The sequence below is a fragment of the Mandrillus leucophaeus genome, unplaced genomic scaffold (assembly GCF_000951045.1).
Source record: "Mandrillus leucophaeus isolate KB7577 unplaced genomic scaffold, Mleu.le_1.0 Scaffold499, whole genome shotgun sequence".
NCBI lineage: Eukaryota > Metazoa > Chordata > Mammalia > Primates > Cercopithecidae > Mandrillus > Mandrillus leucophaeus.
Genome location: NW_012105353.1, coordinates 1,003,882 through 1,023,799, shown reverse-complemented (window position 1 = coordinate 1,023,799; position 19,918 = coordinate 1,003,882). Strand labels below are relative to the sequence as shown.

Genomic DNA, 19,918 nt, shown 5'->3' with positions numbered 1-19,918 from the left:
TCACAATCTTGTTCTTTCCCCCAAAAGAGATACCATTTTAATCGCCACTTCAATGAATCTAGAGCGCAGTGGTTAAATGTTCAAAACTCTGGAGCCAGAGTGTTTGAGATCAAAATTCCAGTTGAGCTACTTCCTGGCTTTGTGATCCTGAACAACTTATTCAACCTTTGTTCATCTCAGTTTCCTTATCTATAAAATGGGGATAATGGCACCAACCTATAGGGCTGTCTGGAAGATTAAATAATATATGTAAAGTACTTACAAAAGTGCTTGGCACACAGTAAATATCATATTAGCCACAATTACAAGTTCAGGATAATTTCACAAATCAGGATGCCAAGTAAATAGTATCCTTATCTTACCACATTTCTCATATACTTAGACTTTGATGACCTGTTTCAGTTAATTATGGTCAATATTTAAATTTTTAATTAAACTAATTTAAAAACTATTTGCTTAATATTTATTAACTGCCTACACTGTATCCAACTCTGTAAGGGGCTTTACATAAGATGCTGTCCCAGTCCTCAAGAAATTTACAATCTCCTTGGGTAAATAAGACATAAATCTGTTTACTTATCACATACACACACAAATGTAGGTGATGTCACTAGGTGGTAAATGACAAATACAATTGCTACAGAATTAGCAATTGGAATTCAGAGAACAGATAAAAAATTACCTTATCAAAACCCAACTAGGATGGAGGAGAATAAACAAATCTCCTGTAAAGGATTCCAAATCATTTCTTTAGATACTCCTCCCTCAAGGAGGTAGAGTGAAACTCCCCACTCTTTAAGTGGGAGGGGCACAGAGTACCCTTTTTCCAAAGAGTCAAGTATGGAAAGAGGGAAAAAAACAGAACTTTCTAGTGGAGAAACCTGACTAACACCTACGTCAGCCAAGGTGACTAAGGTTAACATCTATAGCGATAAGTATGGAATTAATATGACGTAATGAGAGCACTTCACCTCTGTGTCCTTCCTCCCAAAAACCCACAACTCCAATCTACTCATGAGAAAAACTTCGGACAAATGCTTATTTAAGGACATTCTACAAAACTGAAAATTGCCAAGGTCATCAAAAATAAAGAAAGTCTGGGAAATTGTTGAAGCCTAACAAGATGAGAAATCTGAATGTGGTATTTTGGATGGGATCCTGGAACAGAAAAAGGACACTGGATTAAAAACTAAGGACATCTGAATAAAGCATGGACGTTAGTCAATAATGATAATATGGGCCAGGTATGGTGGCTCACGCCTGTAATCCTAGCACTTTGGGAGGCCAAGGTGGGTGGATTACTTGAGGTGAGGAGTTCAAGACCAGTCTGGTCAACATGGTGAAAACCCGTCTCTACTAAAAATACAAAAATTATCCAGGCGTAGTGGCGGGTGCCTGTAATCCCAGCTACTCAGGAGGCTGAGGCAGGAGAATTGCTTGAATCGGGGGCGGGGAGCGGAGGTTGCAGTGAGCCGAGATTGTGCCACTGCACTCCAGCCTGGACGACAGAGCAAGACTCTGTCTCAAAAAAAAAAAAAAAAAAAAAAGATAATATGAAATGTACCATGTTAATGCAAGATGTTAACAAAAGAGGAAGCTGGGTATAAGGTATGTGGGAACTCTATTATCTTCACAACTTTTCCATAAATCTAAAACTACTCTAAAATTAAAAGTTGATTAAAAAACTAATTAGAAAGGTAAACCTGCTGAATGTAAAGGTATATATAAATAAACAATCACAATAAATATCTGTGACTTACAGTCATACATGTTTATGCCCATGTGTATATCATGTAAATCTATTTAACAAGGCCCTCTCAACTTAAAATTTAAAAATTGTCTCTATCTTCTTAGCCTATCTATTAATGAAGATAGTAGAATGCTGACTTCTGGCTTTTTCATTCCCAAAATACACAAAAGAATTTTCTTTGAAAGGAAACTTGGCTCTTCTGTCAGTGTTGCTGCCAACCCAGGCAACGGCGATCCAGCTTAAAGAGTGTGCATGAGGTGGGCCCATCTGCCCCTTTCCAAGAGCTACTAGAAGTTCCTGGTGCCTGGCCAATTAGTCATCAACCACGGAGCCCCGGGGCTGGCAAGTCTCCCAGCTACTTCCTCTCCCATCTCCAGTCCACATTCCTCGGCACCTCCCCAGTTATCTCTCTAAAGTATAAATCTGATCACGCTGCTGCCCAACTGAACTCCTTCAACAACTTGCCCGCCCACCCAGAAGAAGGGCAGCTTGTGAGTGGGCTGGCAGAGCCCTGCAGGAAGAGGCACTGCCTCCCCTTCAGCTGCCCACTTCCTCCACTACCACCACCACGGCCCCTGCACCCCAGCCTAACCCACCTCTTCCTTCAATATACTCATGCTCTCTCCTTGTTCACACACACACTGCTAGTACCACGAATTCCCAACATCTTTCAACACCTTGCTCAAATACTACTTTCCTTAAAAAGAGACCCAGGATACCCCATCCCTTCCTTCTTAACCTGGAGGAAAGTTAGTAGTTTCTTCCTTTCTATTCTCATTGATGCTTTGGACATGCCTCTGCTAGTCTTTCCCCTTACATTATAATGACTTTTATACATACCCCCTTCTCTCCAATGTAGGGACAATCCAAAGCATTAAATGAGAAGCCTGTATATGACAGCTGATCCAAGGTGTGACTTAGGGCAGGAGGTGTTAACTCCATTCAGATGAACCACACCAGACCTACTCCACCCCAAATAAATAACCTGTCAGGTAAAAAAAACTGCACTTACTATGCAAATAAAACATCTAGACATGCCATTTAGCCAATCCCTTTCCAAATGGATTGCCACCCCTTTGTTCATTTACATAGAAATCCCAGAGCTACCACTGCTAATCCATAAAAGGCATTCAATAAAGCTTCACACTGCTGATTCATAAAAGGCATTCAATAAAGCTTCAGTGAATGAATGAATGAGTGAATTAATGAACAAATGGAAGAGTGAATCTTAGCTAGACCGCAAGCAGATCCCAACCAGAATTGGATTAGCACAAAACACTATCTTCATTCATCCAGTCCACAAATATTTACTGAGGGCCAACTATCATTTAACAACTATTTTCATAAACAGTAAATGGTGACTAACACAGACAAGGTCCCAAATTATGGCACTTACTTTCTAGCAGCTGACATTTAAGACTTGGTGATGTGAAACAAACAGCTAACACAGATATAGCAAAATTCCATTGTACTTCTTGGAGTTTGAAATTTGCCATAATAAAAAATTAAAGAGGCCAGGCACAGTGGCTCATGGCTGTAATCCCAGCACTTTGGAAGGCTGAGGCAGGTGGATCACCAGAGGTCAGGAGTTCAAGACCAGCCTGGCCAACATGGTGAAACCCCGTCTCTACTAAAAATACAAAAATTAGCCGGGCATGGTGGCCCACACCCATAATCCCAGCTACTCGGGAGGCTGAGGCAAGAGAATTGCTTGAACCTAGGAGGCAGAGGTTGCCACTGCACTCCAGCCTGGATGACAGAGCAAGACCCTGCCTCGAAACTAAAATAAAATAAAATAAAAAATAAATAAACAATAAAGAAATAACCCTGGAAAACGTACTGTCATTTATAGGTACTCTTTCGACTTTAATAACAATAAGGACAACAATAATAAATAACGTTAATCAAGTGATTACTATGTGCCAGGCACTTCTCTAACCATTACATGTTACTTAATCCTCACAACAAGCCTCTGGGGTAGATTCTCTTGTTACTCTAATTTTACAGATGAGGAATCAAAAGCACTGAGTGGTTAAGTAACTTGTCCCAGGAAGAGGCAGAGTCGAGATTTGAACCTGGGCTATCTGTCCTCCATGTTTAATAACCACTATACTTTTTTTTTTCTCTTTTTTTTTTAAGGAGTCTCGCTCTGTCGCCCAGGCTGGAGTGCAGTGGCACAATCTCGGCTCATTGCAACCTCTTCCTCCTGGGTTCAAGCGATTCTCCTGCCTCAGCCTCCTGAGTAGCTGGGGCTACAGGCACATGCCACCACGCCTAGCTAATTTTTTTGTATTTTTAGTAGAGACGGGGTTTCACCGTGTTAGCCAGGATGGTCTCCATCTTCTGAACTCATGATCCACCCGCCTTGGCCTTCCAAAGTGCTGAGATTACAGGTGTGAGCCACTGCACCCGGCCAACCACTATACTTTTAAAAACGCAATTTGAAAACTTTCTGGGAACACGATTCTTGGTGACAATCGGGCCGCAACTAAATATTTCTTAGACAATACGCTAGGCTGAGTGTTTTAGAAAGTTCACGTCAAACATATACAAAACAGAAAGCAGCACCCAACATGACAAAGAATAATCCTGTAATACTGGTTCACTGTTTCTGTTTCCCTTTCCTGACCAACTCCCCTCCTCCTTCCTTACTTTCTCCAGATCAGGAAACGAAACAGAGATACTCTGAGGAGAAAGAAGCCAAAGTCTGAAAATGTATCTCAGGTAGTCTTCTTTATTTTTTTTTATTTAATTTTTGTGGGTATATAATAGGTGTATTTATGGGGTACATGAGATGTTTTGATGCAGGCACGCACTGTGAAATAAGCACATCATGGAGAATGTCTGAAAATCCCAAACACTTCATTCAACCCAGGTAACCAGTGGGCATCTTAACACCATCTGCTCATTAAAAACCACAGGTTTTCCAACAACTCAAGAGACACCGTCTTATTTTTCAACCAAAATGAGGGACAGCCAATACTCTAGGTCTCAGATAATCACAACAAGGTTTTGACCCTGGTGTTTAATCAGTCAAAGAGTATATCTCATTAGCTCCTGGAGGTCTCTAGAGCTTATTTCTAGTCTTCAAAGGATTAGAACATAGATCTCTCATTTTTAAGGAACAAAGATCATCACTTTATTGACATGTTTTAACTTTATATGATTATACAGCTTAATACATTTTTACTAGAATGGATAAAAAGACTACCTGAGTGGGGGCTGGGTGGAAGGTGGGGATGGTTAATGGATACATTAAAAAATAGAAAGAATGAATAAGACCCACTATTTGGTAGCACAACAGGATTACTATAGTCAATAATAACTTAATTGTACATTTTAAAATAATTTAGAGTATAATTTTATTGTTTATAACTCAAAGGATAAATGCTTGAGGGATGGATACCCCATTCTCCATGATGTGCTTATTTCACAGTGCATGCCTGTATCAAAACATCTCATGTACCCCATACATACACCTATTATGTACCCAGAAAAATTAAATACAAAAAAGACTACCTGGGATACATATGAAAATATTTAAATTCTCTTACTGTAATTTGGCTAATTAAAAACTTGATTAGTGACTCTCATTTATACACAATTTTAATTCTAATTATCTGTCACAAGTGAAAGCTACAATGTGGATACCATAAAGGCATTAACTTGGGTGACTATAATTCTATAAATGAGATTCAAGATGACAAGAGTTGAAAAAGAGACTGTTACAAACACAACACCTTTTAGAAAGTGTAGACAGAATTCAAGAGAGAGATGTCAGAAGTCACTAATGGAAATCAGCTAAGACAGGAAGACCATGGGAAAGAAGCTTCTTGAAAGATTTATCTGTAGGGAATCCAGTAAACAACCAACCTGGTAAACCATGAAGTTTAGAAATCTCTTTTCCAGCAAGGCAAAAAAGACTGCTTTTTCAAATAATTAAGTCGGCCAAGACTGGTAGTGCCTAAAGGGCTAGGACATGGAATCCGCTGGCACCAAAGAGCCAGCATTATTCTATATAAAGCCATGTCAGGTTAGGTCCTGAGACTCACTCGAGTATCTGTAACTTACCTATCCATGTGTAATACCTGACACTCCTTTCCTTAAGTGGTTGGTCAGAAGTGATCATCTAAGTGACTCATAACAAGGGAAGGAGTTTGGAAAAAGAGAATAGGGCCAGGCTGGGGTCACAGGAAAATAGCCTGATGAGGAAATTCCCTCTCAGGTCCACAGGTGGGAGACAGAGGTACCAGCTGCACTCATGAGAAAACAATCCTGTCTGGGCTGCCTTCTTGCTCAGAGTCTTTCAACCCAATCTCTAGGCTGATGACTCTGAAACCTACATTTACAGTTCTCTCCCAGTCACCAGACTTATTTATCCATCTGCCTGCTGGATGCCTCTACTTGATACAGTGCCACAAGAAACTTCCAAATCCAGCTAGTCTAACCCATGTCCTTCCTCCCCAAATATCTTCTTTCTCCAGTGTCTTCTAATCCGAAAATAGTACTCAGCTGCTTAAGCCAGTTGCCCTAGGCACCATCTTCAAGTCCTCCCTCTTCTTTATCCCCCACATACTATCAAACTTGATTCTATCTTCAAAATATTTCCCCAAACCATCCATTTCCCTCCATGACAATAGTTCAAGCTGTTAAAACATCCCTTACCTTGATGTCCCCTTCTATGTAAAGAAATTCAAATGGATGCTCTCTGGACACAATTAGACACTCCTGCCATTCTCTTCCCCTTTATGTATCCTTCCCTGGGAGAGTGAAATTACTTATCTGATAGGTGAATTTAAGAAAAATATACTGGGCATGCTCAGCTTAGCTCTTCTCTTTCCTCCTCTTGGAAGTCAGCCTTCTCTGCTGTTCCTCAAGGGGCAGGTTCTTCTATCTCACATTGGCCTGAGTTAGTCCAATGTTGCTGAGATTGTGTGGGCAAATCTGTCTAATTCTGGGAATCAGCTGGCAGGCCCATTTGTCTCTCACACTAATCTATATCTTCCAACTTTGCCTTCATCAGTAATGACATGCAGTAAAACATATGCATAGCGAGATCACAAATCATAAGTGTTCAGCTTGAGAACATTTCACAAAATAAAATAAGGTCTATACAAATAGAGGGATATACCATGTTCATGAATTAGAAAGGTACCAATTGTCATCAAAAGTATCTACAGATTCAATGTACTCTCAATCAAAATTCCAGGAGGGTTCTTTTTTTTTTTTTTTTTTTTGATGATGATGATGGGGGATTGACAAACTGATTCTAAAATTTAAATTAAAATACAAAGGGCCAAGAATAACTTAGGTAATCTTGAAGAGGAATAAATACCTAGACAGCATAGAATGGGCACAAGGAAAAACAGACCCACAGAACAGAGTCCAGAAATAGGCCCACTTATATATAGCCACTTAGGTTATGACTAAGGTGATAGGGCTGTGCAGTGTAGAAAGGATAATCTTTTCAATAAAGAGTGCTGGGTCAACTGGATATCTATAATGAAAAAAAAATCAGCAAAATACTTTGATTATCCATTTACTCACTCATCTAATTAACTGGTTTAGAACCTAGATTTGGAGTGGGGGGCTATTTATTAGGAAAGTCAGTATGTTTCTGTTACCTCTCTTTTGAATTTTACTCACCCTGTCTTCTGTAATCCACTCCCCACACTGCAGTTGGAATACTTTCTCTAAACCACCTATCTGATCATGTCACTCTCTTGCTTAAAACACTTTGATAGTTTCCCATTGCTCTCAAGATCAAGTCCAACTTCTTAACAAGTCTCACAAGACTCTTCATGATCTGGGACCTGCTTCTTTCCCCACATCCTGCTGGAGCCTCTACACATCATCTGTGCTATCTCTTTCACCCTTCAAGGCATTTATAGATGTTGCTCTCCCTACCTTAATAACTCTATGCCTACTGGACCCATGGTTTTCAGCCTCAACATCACTTCCTGTAAGAAGCTGGTAAACACACACATGAACGAACACACACCTTTGAGCCTCCCTAATAACTCACCACTTCCTGCAATGCCTGAGGGCTCCTACAGCACAACACTGTGTTCTCAGCCTGATTATGGCATTTCCTATACTCTATTATTATTGTTTATTTACTTTTCTGTAGCTCCCTGAGGGCAGTGACGTGGTCTCCCTCACCACTATATCGTCAGTACTGAGCATAATTAGTGAGCACTCAATACATGCTAGCTGAAATGAGTCACATTTAGAAAGTATTTTCAGGTATGTATTTTTTAAGTTCTGTGAGGTAGGATAGGTAAAAAAAAAAAAAAAAAAAAAAAAGTATTCCCATTTTACAGATGGCCCAGCTGAGGCCAACTTTGCCGAGGTCAATCAGCTAGGACGATAGTACTATGGCCCTATAATTTTCTAAGGTTAAACTTGGTTCATCTTTAGCCACATAGCATTTTCCATTATTTTGATACAGAACATACTTACATCCGAGCTTGGTTTAAATGGTACGTTTCTCCAAGGTTCTTTTTTTTCCCCCATTTAACCTATTTCAAGGGAAATTTCCAACATACACAAAAATAGAGTGTAATGAACCCCCATGTATACACCATCCAGTTTCAACAAATAACAACTCATGATCAATGTCTCCTCTATGCTCCCCTCTTTCATCTTCTGGACTATAGGAAGCAAGTCCCAGACATTAAATCATCTCAACTATAAATATTTCAGTTAAATGGTACATTCAACAAATCATTCAGAGACATACCCACTTGGTGGTATTTAAAAGATTCATAAATGGAATCCTTCCTTATAGCTTGATAAGAGAAGCAAGAATACCTACATGAACTATTTATTCACAGTTGGTGGAGGGATGTTATGCAATATCTTTCCTGGTATGTAATCTAATCATTAACTCTGGGTAGGGTAATATAGATTAAAATATAAGATAAGCACAAGATTATCTACTGACTCAGAAAAGTGGATCTTAATACTTCACAAACTTAGCCAGGTATGGTGACTCAAACCTGTAATCCCAACACTTTGGAAGGCCGAGGTGGGTGGATCATTTGAGGTCAGGAGTTCAAGACCAGCCTGGTCAACATGGTGAAACCCCGTCTCTACTAAAAATACAAAAAAAAAATTAAGCTGGGTGTGGTGGTGTGCGCCTGTAATCCCAGCTACTTAGGAGACTGAGGCACGAGAATCGCTTGAACCTGGGAGGCAGACGTTGCCGTGAGCCGAGCTTGTGCCACTGCACTCCAGCCTAGGTGACAGAGCAAGACTCTGTTTCAAAAATAAATAAATAAACTTCACAAATGAAAAGTATAATATGATGCTCACATCTGTTAATAATGGTCAGATTCCCTTTTTTCCTCATCCAAGTTATCAAGCCAGACATTTCAGAAGGCCAACTGTCCCAGCCTGAGCAGGAGACCTACTTGAGCCTCACCTACTGAATGCTATCACACAAGATCCAATTTGTGCTTCTAAAAATCAAAACAACGAGCTCAGTTCTCAAAGGAAGCTTTCTTCCTTAGACATAAATCTTAGACACAAAACCATCTCAAAAGTGATGAAAGCCAGGTTGTATGCTAATAAAACAGTATCACACTTATTGGCTCTTGTGCCAGGTTGTACAATAACATGATGGATCCATAAATCTATGCAACTATCCGTGGCGCCAACACAACACGGGGTGGAGATAGTTTCAAATGTCTTAGATGTTGTAAAAATTGTCCACACCCAGAAAGCAGGCTGGGAAGTTTATGTTTTCCCCAGAGGCTCCACATGAGAAATGGGTTTAGGGAGCTTCCAGCACATGGTTTCATTCTGGAGACAAATCAGGAATCAAGATGCATACACGAATGCATACACACACACACACACACACACACACACACACACGTCAAATATCCCTATCTGAAATGCTTGGGACCAGAAGTGTTTTGGATTTCAGAATAATTTTTCTTTTTGCATTCTGGAATATCAGCAGAATACATCCAGGTTGAGCATCCCTAATCCAAAAATCCGAAATCCAAAATGCTCTGATGAACATTTACTTTAAGAATCATATTGGTCCTCAATAAGTTTCAATTTTGCAGCGTTTCAGATTTTGGATTAGGGATGTTCAACACCCATGCGCACACACATATGTGTGTCTGATGAAGTTAACACTTCATGGCACCAATATCAACGCAGTAAGTCAACTCTCTGCTTCACAGAGGTGCAGTGAACTATACAATTGATATATTTTCAACTATACAAGTGCTATATTATCTCACCCAATACTCTCATTCTAGAGATGTCTGTAATCTCTAAAGTGCAGCATTAACATAGATTTTAATATTATTCATTCAACAATATTTATTGAGCACCTACAATGTGCCATGCACTGTTCTAAGCACATAGATTAGTAAACAAATAAGTGATAGATACAACAAAAATAAATCTGTTAGAAGATGGTATGTGCCACACAGAACAAAATATTTAGTGCCAGGAAGGGGGACGGCATGAGGTTTCTGCTAAGATGGCATGGAGGAAAGGGAGGCAGCCGAGTGGGCAGGTAGATGCAGAGTGGCCCAGGCTGAGGAGACCACTGTAGCAAATGCCCCCCGTAGGAGTGTGCATGGCATGTCTGAGGAAGAGCAAGGACCCAGAATGAAGAAAGTGAAGGGAGAGCAGTGGGGGAGGAAGTCCCAGCAGTAATGAGGATCGGGTCCCACTTTTTTTCTCAGGAAAGCCTTGGCAGGGGTGTGAGCAGATGAGTAGCATGATGTGACTTGGGTTTTCAAAGGTTCTCCCTGGCTTCGCTCTTAAGACTAAACTGTAGGGGGATGGGGAGAGGCAGAAATCACTATGAAGGAGCAGTGGAAGCGATGAGACCTAGGTGGATGATGGACACACTTAGGAGGCAGAGCTGAGAGAAACAGTCAGGGACAACCTAAGGGTTTCTGTCTTGAGCAATAGGAGTGGGAGATGGCACTGCCTTCAACTGAGATGGGGAAAGCTGTGGGTAGAGCAGTTGGAGGAGGATGATGAGTTCAGGTTTAGGCAAATGGATATGAATTTAAGATCTTCAAGCGGAGATATTGAAGTAAGCAGGCAGTTGGACAGCTCTGAGGTTCAGGAAAGAAATGTACTGGGATAAAAACTTTCAAGTATTATATTTGACATTGACACTGCTATCAACAGTAATTCAATTTATTATTGGTAGCTAAAACTAATATTAATAGCAATAATTAGAGTCATACACACACGTGCGTGCGCACGTGCGCGCACACACACACACACACACACACACACAGTCCTCCTACATGAAGAAGATAAAGGCCAGGAATCATAAAACAAACAAAAGGAATAAACTGTTTGCTGACTGAGTCAATGGTCATTTTCACTTCAACCACTTGAATAAAATGAAGAAAAACTGCATCCATTGTTCCTTTCCAACATGGGGACTTGCTCTTTTGTAAATGTTTACGGGAATCTGAATGTGACCATATGAAACAGAAGTGAGCTCAAGAGCTGGGACACTAGTTTTCAGATCTTGAAAAATATATATTGATTGCTAAAAGGAACAATGCTGGCTGAAAGAAACTTCAACATTGAAAAAAAAAGAGTTTAAATGAAACAGTTTTTAATTTCTAGGTATCTGCCCTTTCTGCCTGACTCATCTCTAGAGGGATTTAGTGTTCGAAAAGTTTCCTTTTCAGATTCTGTTTCTAATGCATGATGACACTGGGCAAGGTTGCTGAGGGTGGGTAGAGGGGTGGATGTCCTACAGCTGCAGAAGATGATGCAACCTTTAAAATATTATCCCACCAAAAACAAACAAACAAACAAAAACACTTAAAAGTCACCCATAAACCTGAATTAGAGAGGTTGCCAATACCCCATTCCCCAAATCTGCTGGCACAGTCGTCAAAGCAAACATTTCAGCAGTAGATCGAATTAACAAACATTCCTTAAGCACAGCACGAGTGTAGCTTATTATAATCTGGAAAATTCCACGGTATTTATCAACTCCTAAGCAAGGCTACAATGCTTAGAAGTATACCACAGTAGACGTCATCGGCAGCCACAAGCGCGAGGGCTCTGGGTGTGTTGCTGTGGTAACCACGTACTCAGCAGCAACATGCTGCCTGCCTCTTGCTAGCCCAGAACCAGAGGCAGAAGCAAACAGCCAGCTTCCTGAAGGGAACAACGCAGGGAGTCACAGCACAGGCCATCTCCATCATTCACACCCGCAGGAGACTTCCTTTAAACAGTCTGACATTATCTCCAACTAACTCTTAGAGAAAAGGTGCACAATTCCTTCACTCTAGTGCAGAACCACAGTCAGCACACCCAAGCACAAAGCACTAGAGAAATGTATAAGGAGAGGAGAGAGACCGGACAGTGTCTGAAAAGTGTCAGGGTCATGCACTTAGGTGGGTCCAGGAATAAGGGGTTTTTCTGGGAAGCAGATAGAGAAGTGCTGGTCCATTTGAAAAGTCATCCTGAGAAACATTCCCTAGAGAGATCAGCAAGAAAGAAAGCAGCAAACTAGAGCATGAGCCTTTCGAGGGAAGTCGTTCCCACATAGAGGGAGAGCTAAAAAAGGAGACAGGACAAACAGCTAGTACATGAGGACACGGAAATCCTAAAAGAGGAATTGGAAGCTTCCGGCACCAAACCCCACAACGTACTTCTGGATATTCCACATTATGCTGAAATCAAATAGAAACTGTCGAACATACCTTTTCCACCGGAAGAAAGTCATTTTCTACTTCAATTGACCTTGGTCTTAGTTTGATTGGCTTGTCTTTGAAAATGTCTCCAAAGCCCACTCCCTTAACTTTCTTGGGCTGGATTGCTGCAGTTGCCACTGTCCCGTTGGCACCTTCAGACTTGGTGCTGCTTGAGTCACCCCCATCACTCTCAGAGCCTGTGGTTTCCCTTAAACCTGTCAAGAGGGGGAATGGGGAGAGAAAGAGCTCAGAAATCAGCCAGAGCCCTGAAGAAGAACTTCACAACCGGCCAGGAACCACCTCTAAAAGTGTGACTGGACACAGGATAACTTGCACTAGGCTTTTGTATTCAGTATGTTGAGTAGTTTGACTGGCTCTGAGTTTTGTTTGATCTCCCCATTCCTTACTTTTAATTTTAAGATGTGAATCAAAACAACTTTTTGGCAAATCTAATTCCAAAGCAGATATCTTCATACATGTGAAATTCACCCCTCTTTAGCCGGGAGCCTAGTTTTGATCCAAATTTGTTTTGCCATAGCCTGTGCAATAGTAACCCTTCCCACCCACTTTGTCGCCTCCCCACCCAGTCAGTACCACATACTGTACCTCCAATCTCTATGACTCATGTCAATTAGCAATTAGCAATGAAAGTAACATTTCCTAAAGGGAAACTGTAAAGCTAAAAGCCATTTAAACAAATTAGCAATTAAAGAAACCACACAAAATTATAACTGCCAAACAATTAAATCTTTTTGGATGGCTTCACAAGGAATAAATGCATGCAGACATATTTCTCTAGGAAAGCATTAAACCAAACTTGACATTAAGACGGTTTCACTAGCAAGATGATCAGGTTTGTTAAAGAGGGAAAGGAAGCCGTCCTCCCAGAGGCCAGAATCCCCCAAACCTACAGCCCTTCTTCTCTCCTTTAAACACCATTGTTTTCCCAAAGCTGAATACCTTTCCAAAGAAGAACATGGGGGACATGATACTCTTTCTTTGACCTTCTGTGGCATGTGTTTGGAAGTCACAAAATAGTTATCAGCAAGACAACATGGACACTTACCTCCCCAGATTCTTTTTTTCCCAGGCTCTGCCCATAATCATGTTCCTAAAAGGAAGAGCCTATTTGTGTCTAGTTAATTTCTGGGTGTACATTCTTCCTTTGATGGTCAGTATATCAATTATGCCATAAAAGGGCAGGATTCAAAGAATATTTTATGGAATACTAAACTCTATCATTAACCTGTCTCTGAAAGCCTCTAGAGGTGTAGAATAGCTCCTGAACATTTACTACGTAACTCCTGATCATAACCATGCCCTTGAAATGAAAGTACGCCATCAAATGTTGTTCTCTATTAGCCAATTGTGCATTATCTTCCTACAGGTAAGGTGGCCTCCTAGTCCATAAGAATGATACACCAAATACTTGCTCACATAAAATCTCATAAAATGTTGAAGTCATTCAAATAAGGAAGTCTCAGTGCAGGAAGAAACTGTTAAATGAAAACAGACAAAATATAGAAAGGTCATTATAAACTGCTAACATGTTTCAGAATCAAATCCTTAAAACAATGGTTTCGTTTGTTGTTGCTGCTGTTTTCCATAAAATGGTATTTTTAAGCCAAAAGGTGGGGGAGGAGGAAGATCCCCGGTGTACATTTTAATTAACTGAAAACCAGCATTTGTGAGCAAGAACACAGGACCAAATGAGGTACAGCCCACAACAAGGGGGTCGGCTGCAATTCACAGGACAGGATTAGAGTGTGTAAACATCAAGAAACCCCCCCCCCCATTAGCTATCCATTTGTGTGCTTATCTGTTCATTGTTTTTGCAAATATCCCTGCTGGAGATACAATTTTGGAGTCTAAATATTGTATTACTTCCCCCTCAACATGTTCTCATTTTGCCGTATGGATTCTTTCTATGTGATAAATGACTTGTATATTCCTTTCTGGCTTGGAAAGAGCCATTCGAGGGTGAAATAACGAAACCATTAGTGGAAAGAAACCATCACCACCCCCGTCCCTCAGCACGCTCCTCCCATCACCACCAGAAGGCAGCAGGGCAAACAGATTAGGGCAAGTCTATTTTAGTTTTTCAAAGAGAAGGGTTCTTCTATCATTCACCATTAGCTAGAACCATAATATTTTCAGCCACTGCCATCCTCATTTCACTGAGCTTCTGGTTTTTGGGATTTACTGTCTTCTGGGCTCATCTTAATATGTTTATATGAATCACCGTGAGAAATACTCTACGTTACACAGGGAGAGGTTGCACAGTCATTCAACCCACACAAGCACGGCCCGGGAAGGAAACACACGGCAGATTTTTCTTCCAGAACTTCTGGAAGGCTGGTTCTATCACTTTTAAGTGTATAAATTAAACATCTAACTATCTGTGTTGGTAAAAAAATAATTCAAAATCTAGTTCCTTCCCTTTAGAGGGAAAGAAAGGTGACTTTTCATTTTCATGTTCATTTGGTGATATATCTTTTAGTGACTCATGCCCATCATGCACGTTATCCCATAAAATGTCCCCATGTCAGGCCCAGAATGCCAGGTGACACTCTTGGGTTGTGCAACCCAGAGTGTGGACTGTGGATAGGGGTTGGTTCATGAAGGGCTCATTACAGGTAGGCAGTGGTGAGAGAACTACAGAAAGTATGGTGACTGGGGCGATGCTTTAGTGTTTTAACAGTGTGCACTGGTGTAACTTCCAGACATGTGGCTGGTGGTGGAGTCATCTAAATGAACAGGGCACAGAGCAATCTAGGTGCTGTCAAACTCCCACGGTGAGGCACAGGTGGCACACTGCATGTGTAGTGAGGTCATGTGCAGTAGGGCCAGGCACCTTCCCATGGTGGAGTGGTAAGGGGAATAAACTTGACCCCAGTTTGTGAAGCATGGCTCTGGTGTTCATGTCTGAACTTTCTCTCTCATCATATCCATGCATATATGTATGTATGCATACATGTATATGCACACTAAGCTGGATGCTTTTCCTTCAAGGTGAAAAAAAAGAAGAAAGCCTCCTCAATTTTGTTTCTGAAAGTCCTTTAACTGTCCAATTTTGTGGAATGTACCCAGTCTTCCAGCATTGATCAGTTGAGATCCATGAGACATTTTTATCTATTTTCAATTTAACACTCACATGGATAGAGCTTACTGTGTGGCAAGAACTGTTCTAAGGGCATCTCATTCATCTCCTTCCCCTCAACTTTTGGCAGCCTTATTTCACAACACAAAAGGCTACACATTGGTCCTGCCAAAAAAAGTCTGCCATGTGGTGATTGGCTGAGTGAGCAAAGCAAAATGCCATTTCTGGCATGAACTTTCATGCCAAATTCTTACTTCTTTGAACCACACAATGACAAAATGGTTTATTGGTTTCCAATGACCCACTCATAAAAAGCAATAACCATGAGAGGTTGACATCTCTGCAGGAAGCCATCTTACACCACCCCAGAAGCCCAGAGATACTGGTACAAATACATATGCCATGACAAATGCTACTGCTCCTTTGTTTGCACGTACAGTTCATGCACGCATATCACATACATGATGGACGCAGAAAGCAAACAAAAGCGCTAGGGGCTGGTGCTGGGAATGCTTCTTAGCACACACCAAGGAGATGGCACTTATCTCAGACAAATAAGTCCATGTCCTTGGGTCAGAAATTCGCACAGACACTTGGCATAAGCATGAGCAGCTCAGGAAAGGGCAGCTGCATCAAAAAACACAAGTACCCAGATCTTATCTTTACAATTGCCTTCTGCTGTTAAGGTCACTCACTGTAATAGCGTCTGTGGCCCTCCGTCTTTCCCGGTGCAGCTCGGTACAGAATTGTCCCTTCAAAGGTAGTCTTTCCTGACAGTGAATGAGAGAAGAGAAGGGGAGAGAAAAACAAGAGAGCGGGGAGGAGGGAGCAAATGATGGCAAAAGAAGGAAGAGGAAGAGTCTTTAACTGAACTTGCCTTCAATGAATCTGCTGCAAGAGCTTCATCCACAAAATTAAGTAGAGACCATTAAGCAGGATTTTAAGAATTTTACAGAATGAGCCCAAAGTCCCCATGCAACCAGTATGGCATGAGCACCCAGAAATTGGGGCTTGCCTCTGCAAATGACTGGCATGTACATTATGCCCAGTTTAAACCTGTAAGCCATTTCAACATTGTAACTTAAAGAATAGGAAAACTTCAATTAACGAGAGGGAATCCAATCAAATGGACTCCTTAATTAACTCAATTGCACAGCACAAGCTCCTCTTTGGAGACTACGACCTATGCATAATACAGATTTAGACACATTATCCTTTATCTTCTACCCCTAGAGACCTACATGATAAAAACGAATATTCATGTCCCCAAGATTCTAAACAAGACACAGAATTCTCTTTAAAAGATCTGTCACCCTCAGTACCTTTAAGCAAGAAAATGTATTAATATACTGGAGAGCGGGGGTTCACCACTAAGGATTGAAACCAACAGTGGCATCCATATAAACATATGGGGTTTTCTGCTTAGCACCAAGGACACCAGAAAACCCTATTTCTCAAAACATCTTAATTGGGATTCTGTTGTGTCAGTCATGAAACTGTACTTAAGCATGAGGACATAGGACTCACCCAGTGTCAAATGTCAAATTATCTTTTTTTGCTGTTACAAGTAGAGATTATCAATTGCATAAGGCTGAACCCTTGGCTAGAGCCCAAATACCTCTGGAACCATGAGCAACTATACAGAATACACACATACTGCCCTGGTTTGAGTGTACTTCAACCCACCCTCCCACACCCACCCCCACACACACCCACATACATGCACACACACAAAGGCCCTACAGAGAGTACCACCAACAGGCAAAATGATTTGCTAAAGGCAAACTCAATTAATAAACATATTACTTTAAATTATCTGAGAAATAAATTATATTATGGCTTGTTAATTAAATATTCAAACTGGAGGCCAGTCATACAGCTTCCTAATAAGTCTGGAGGATGAAAAAGCTAGGCTACATTTACAGAGAAGCAGGGAGTAGAACTAAGTGAAGGGAGAGAGCAACTTGTCTCACTTCTTAGAAACATTCCATGTTAAAATGGAAAACCCAAGAGAAACCACACTGTCAGCTTCTGGGCCTTGGCCCTCCCCATATAGGAAAGGAATTGTGAATGATCAGACCAACAACTTAAATGGGATCAAGTATTTCCAATTTCCGTGTCCTACAGCCATGGTGGTATACCCTTGTTTTGAAATGCGTCCTTTTTGACAGATGCATTCTATCCAATTAAAGCAAAAACTTAGGCATTCAAATCACTGGCTGTGTAAGAATAATCTGAAGACTAAGAAAGTTTCAAATGTTCTTTCTAGACGTGAAGCTCTTGAGGACTTTGATGACAAAAGGGGAGCAAGTAACAGTGGCTAGTTTTTATTCGAGCAATTTTTTATTCTGCTTAACTTCAATCATTAAGTTACCAGTAGTCGTCAGAACACAGCTGTTTTGTGAGCTAGGCCCTCTAAAAGTTAACAGCAGCAGTCCTCTCAAGTGTCAGAAAAAAAGGAAGTGTAAGAATTTTTAAAAGGCAGTATTTCGATAATGTTCCTCCAAGTACACTAGAACTTCCATGTGTTCTTCCCCAAGACCAAGTCTGAGAGTCACTGAGGTAGACCATGGCTGTGATGTCTCTGAATGGTCAAGCCTTTCTGCAAAGTCTCTCTGTGCAGTGGCAGCAAGGCAATTTGAGATGTAGTCTGGGCTGGGGCTGGGTGAGGACACATAGGTGTCCTATGTGAAGAGCAAAAGACGCAGCCAACTGGAAAGGTTATGAATATGAGTAATGTTGATCTTATTGGGGGAAACAGTATACTGTCACTGTTAAATATTAGTACTTGAAGGCAGTAAACACTATAAAAGGGAAGAGTTTTAAAATTTACACACAAAACCATACACTTACGCTAGCATCTAATTTTGCCTGAAACTATGACATCAATTTGCTCATCATTCTTCATTGCTAATAGAACATCATACTCCAAACAAATACCATCTAATATTAAAAAGAAAAAATGTCTAATGATGCCACAGAGTGGGATTTGTCAGACTGGCTTTCATTTTTATACGCAAGGGATGTTGAGCAATCCATTTCTTACAGCTAATGAAACACAATTATTTCTGCATCATGGCAGTGGTTTGCTATACATTTTTTAAAACCATCTTTTCTTTCTCTCTTTTTTTTGAGACAGGGTCTTGCTCTGTCACCCAGGCTCGAGTGCAATGGCACAATCATAGTTCACTGCAGCCTTGACCTCTTGGGTTCAAGCGATCCTCCTGCCTCAGCCTCCTGAGTAATGGGACCACAGGCAGATGCCACCATACCTAGCTAATTTCTATTTTTTGTAGAGATGGGGTTTCACTATGTTGCCTAGGCCGGTCGCAAACTCCTGGGTTCAAGTGATCCTCCCACCTCAGCCTCCCAAAGTGCTGGGATTACAGGTGTGAGCCACCACACCTGGCCTCCATCTTCATCTTTGTCTTAGCCTGACAAGCCACTAAAGTATCAGAACCTCAACTTTTTAAATAAGGAATTAGGAAAATGAGAAATTCAATACCAACAGAAAACTCATGGTTATTAATGGTTACAGAAAGAAAATGTAAACTTTCTCCCTCTGAAGATTGTGGGAAATAACTGAAAATGTTTCTGTAGCTATAGAACTAAAAAACAGGGACACTTTTAGTTTTACAACCATTATTTGAAAGCAAATAATATCAAAGGATGTGAAAAACAGAAAAGACACATTTATGTCTTAAATGTAAGGCAAAATACATATGAAATTGAAATTGGACAGCAGTCATATCTGGATTTCTTTGCCACTGCACATTATTTAGTCAACAGTAGAATGTGCAAAATTGTAACTGAAAAGGCAATTAACTAATCATGATCTGTGACAATAAGAGGAAGAAATAAGCTAAACTGTACTCAGGCTTGAAATCTGTCAGATGACCTGTGAAAAGGTAAACTATTTGTGTAATGGTGGCAGCACCAGAATGTGTATGGAAGGCTTGCATGTCATTTTCTCCCCATCACTCAGAAGCCTGGGAGTTAATTTCACTGGGCTTCAGTGTTCTCATCTGACACTGAGTTAAATAATATCTAAATTCCTTTCCACCTTAACATCATAAGATTCTGCTACACTATTAGCACAACCACTTGACTGTTTTGATTTTTAAAAACCTAATTTACTAAACACTTTTTTGGACTACTGATCTGTTACATGGGAGCCCATTTTATTATTTTTTTTAAATTTCTGGTTGAAACCTCTTTGCAAGCCCTAATGAGTAACTAGGTTTGGGGGACAATTATCAATGGCTGCTAACACTCAAAAAGTAGGATGGCCAGACATTATGAGCCTCCAAGTGGATTATCCATTACCACCTAGGTGGCAGGTCTGCGATACATTATATATATATA

The 19,918-nt window shown here is 40.7% G+C and overlaps 1 protein-coding gene across 2 annotated transcripts in view; it reads right to left on the bottom strand.

The window, feature by feature from the left end:
* The window catches only part of SH3KBP1 (SH3-domain kinase binding protein 1), a 308,903-nt gene that overhangs the window by 146,605 nt on the left and 142,380 nt on the right, over window positions 1-19,918 (bottom strand). Inside the window, exons 5-6 of one of the 2 annotated variants that reach the window (XM_011995794.1) lie at window positions 16,249-16,323; window positions 12,463-12,668 (exon numbers count right to left, since the gene is read on the bottom strand). In XM_011995794.1, coding sequence (XP_011851184.1) covers window positions 12,463-12,668; window positions 16,249-16,323 — 281 coding nt within the window. The remainder of the gene's footprint in view (window positions 1-12,462; window positions 12,669-16,248; window positions 16,324-19,918) is intronic. The other variant, XM_011995795.1, reaches the window with a different exon arrangement.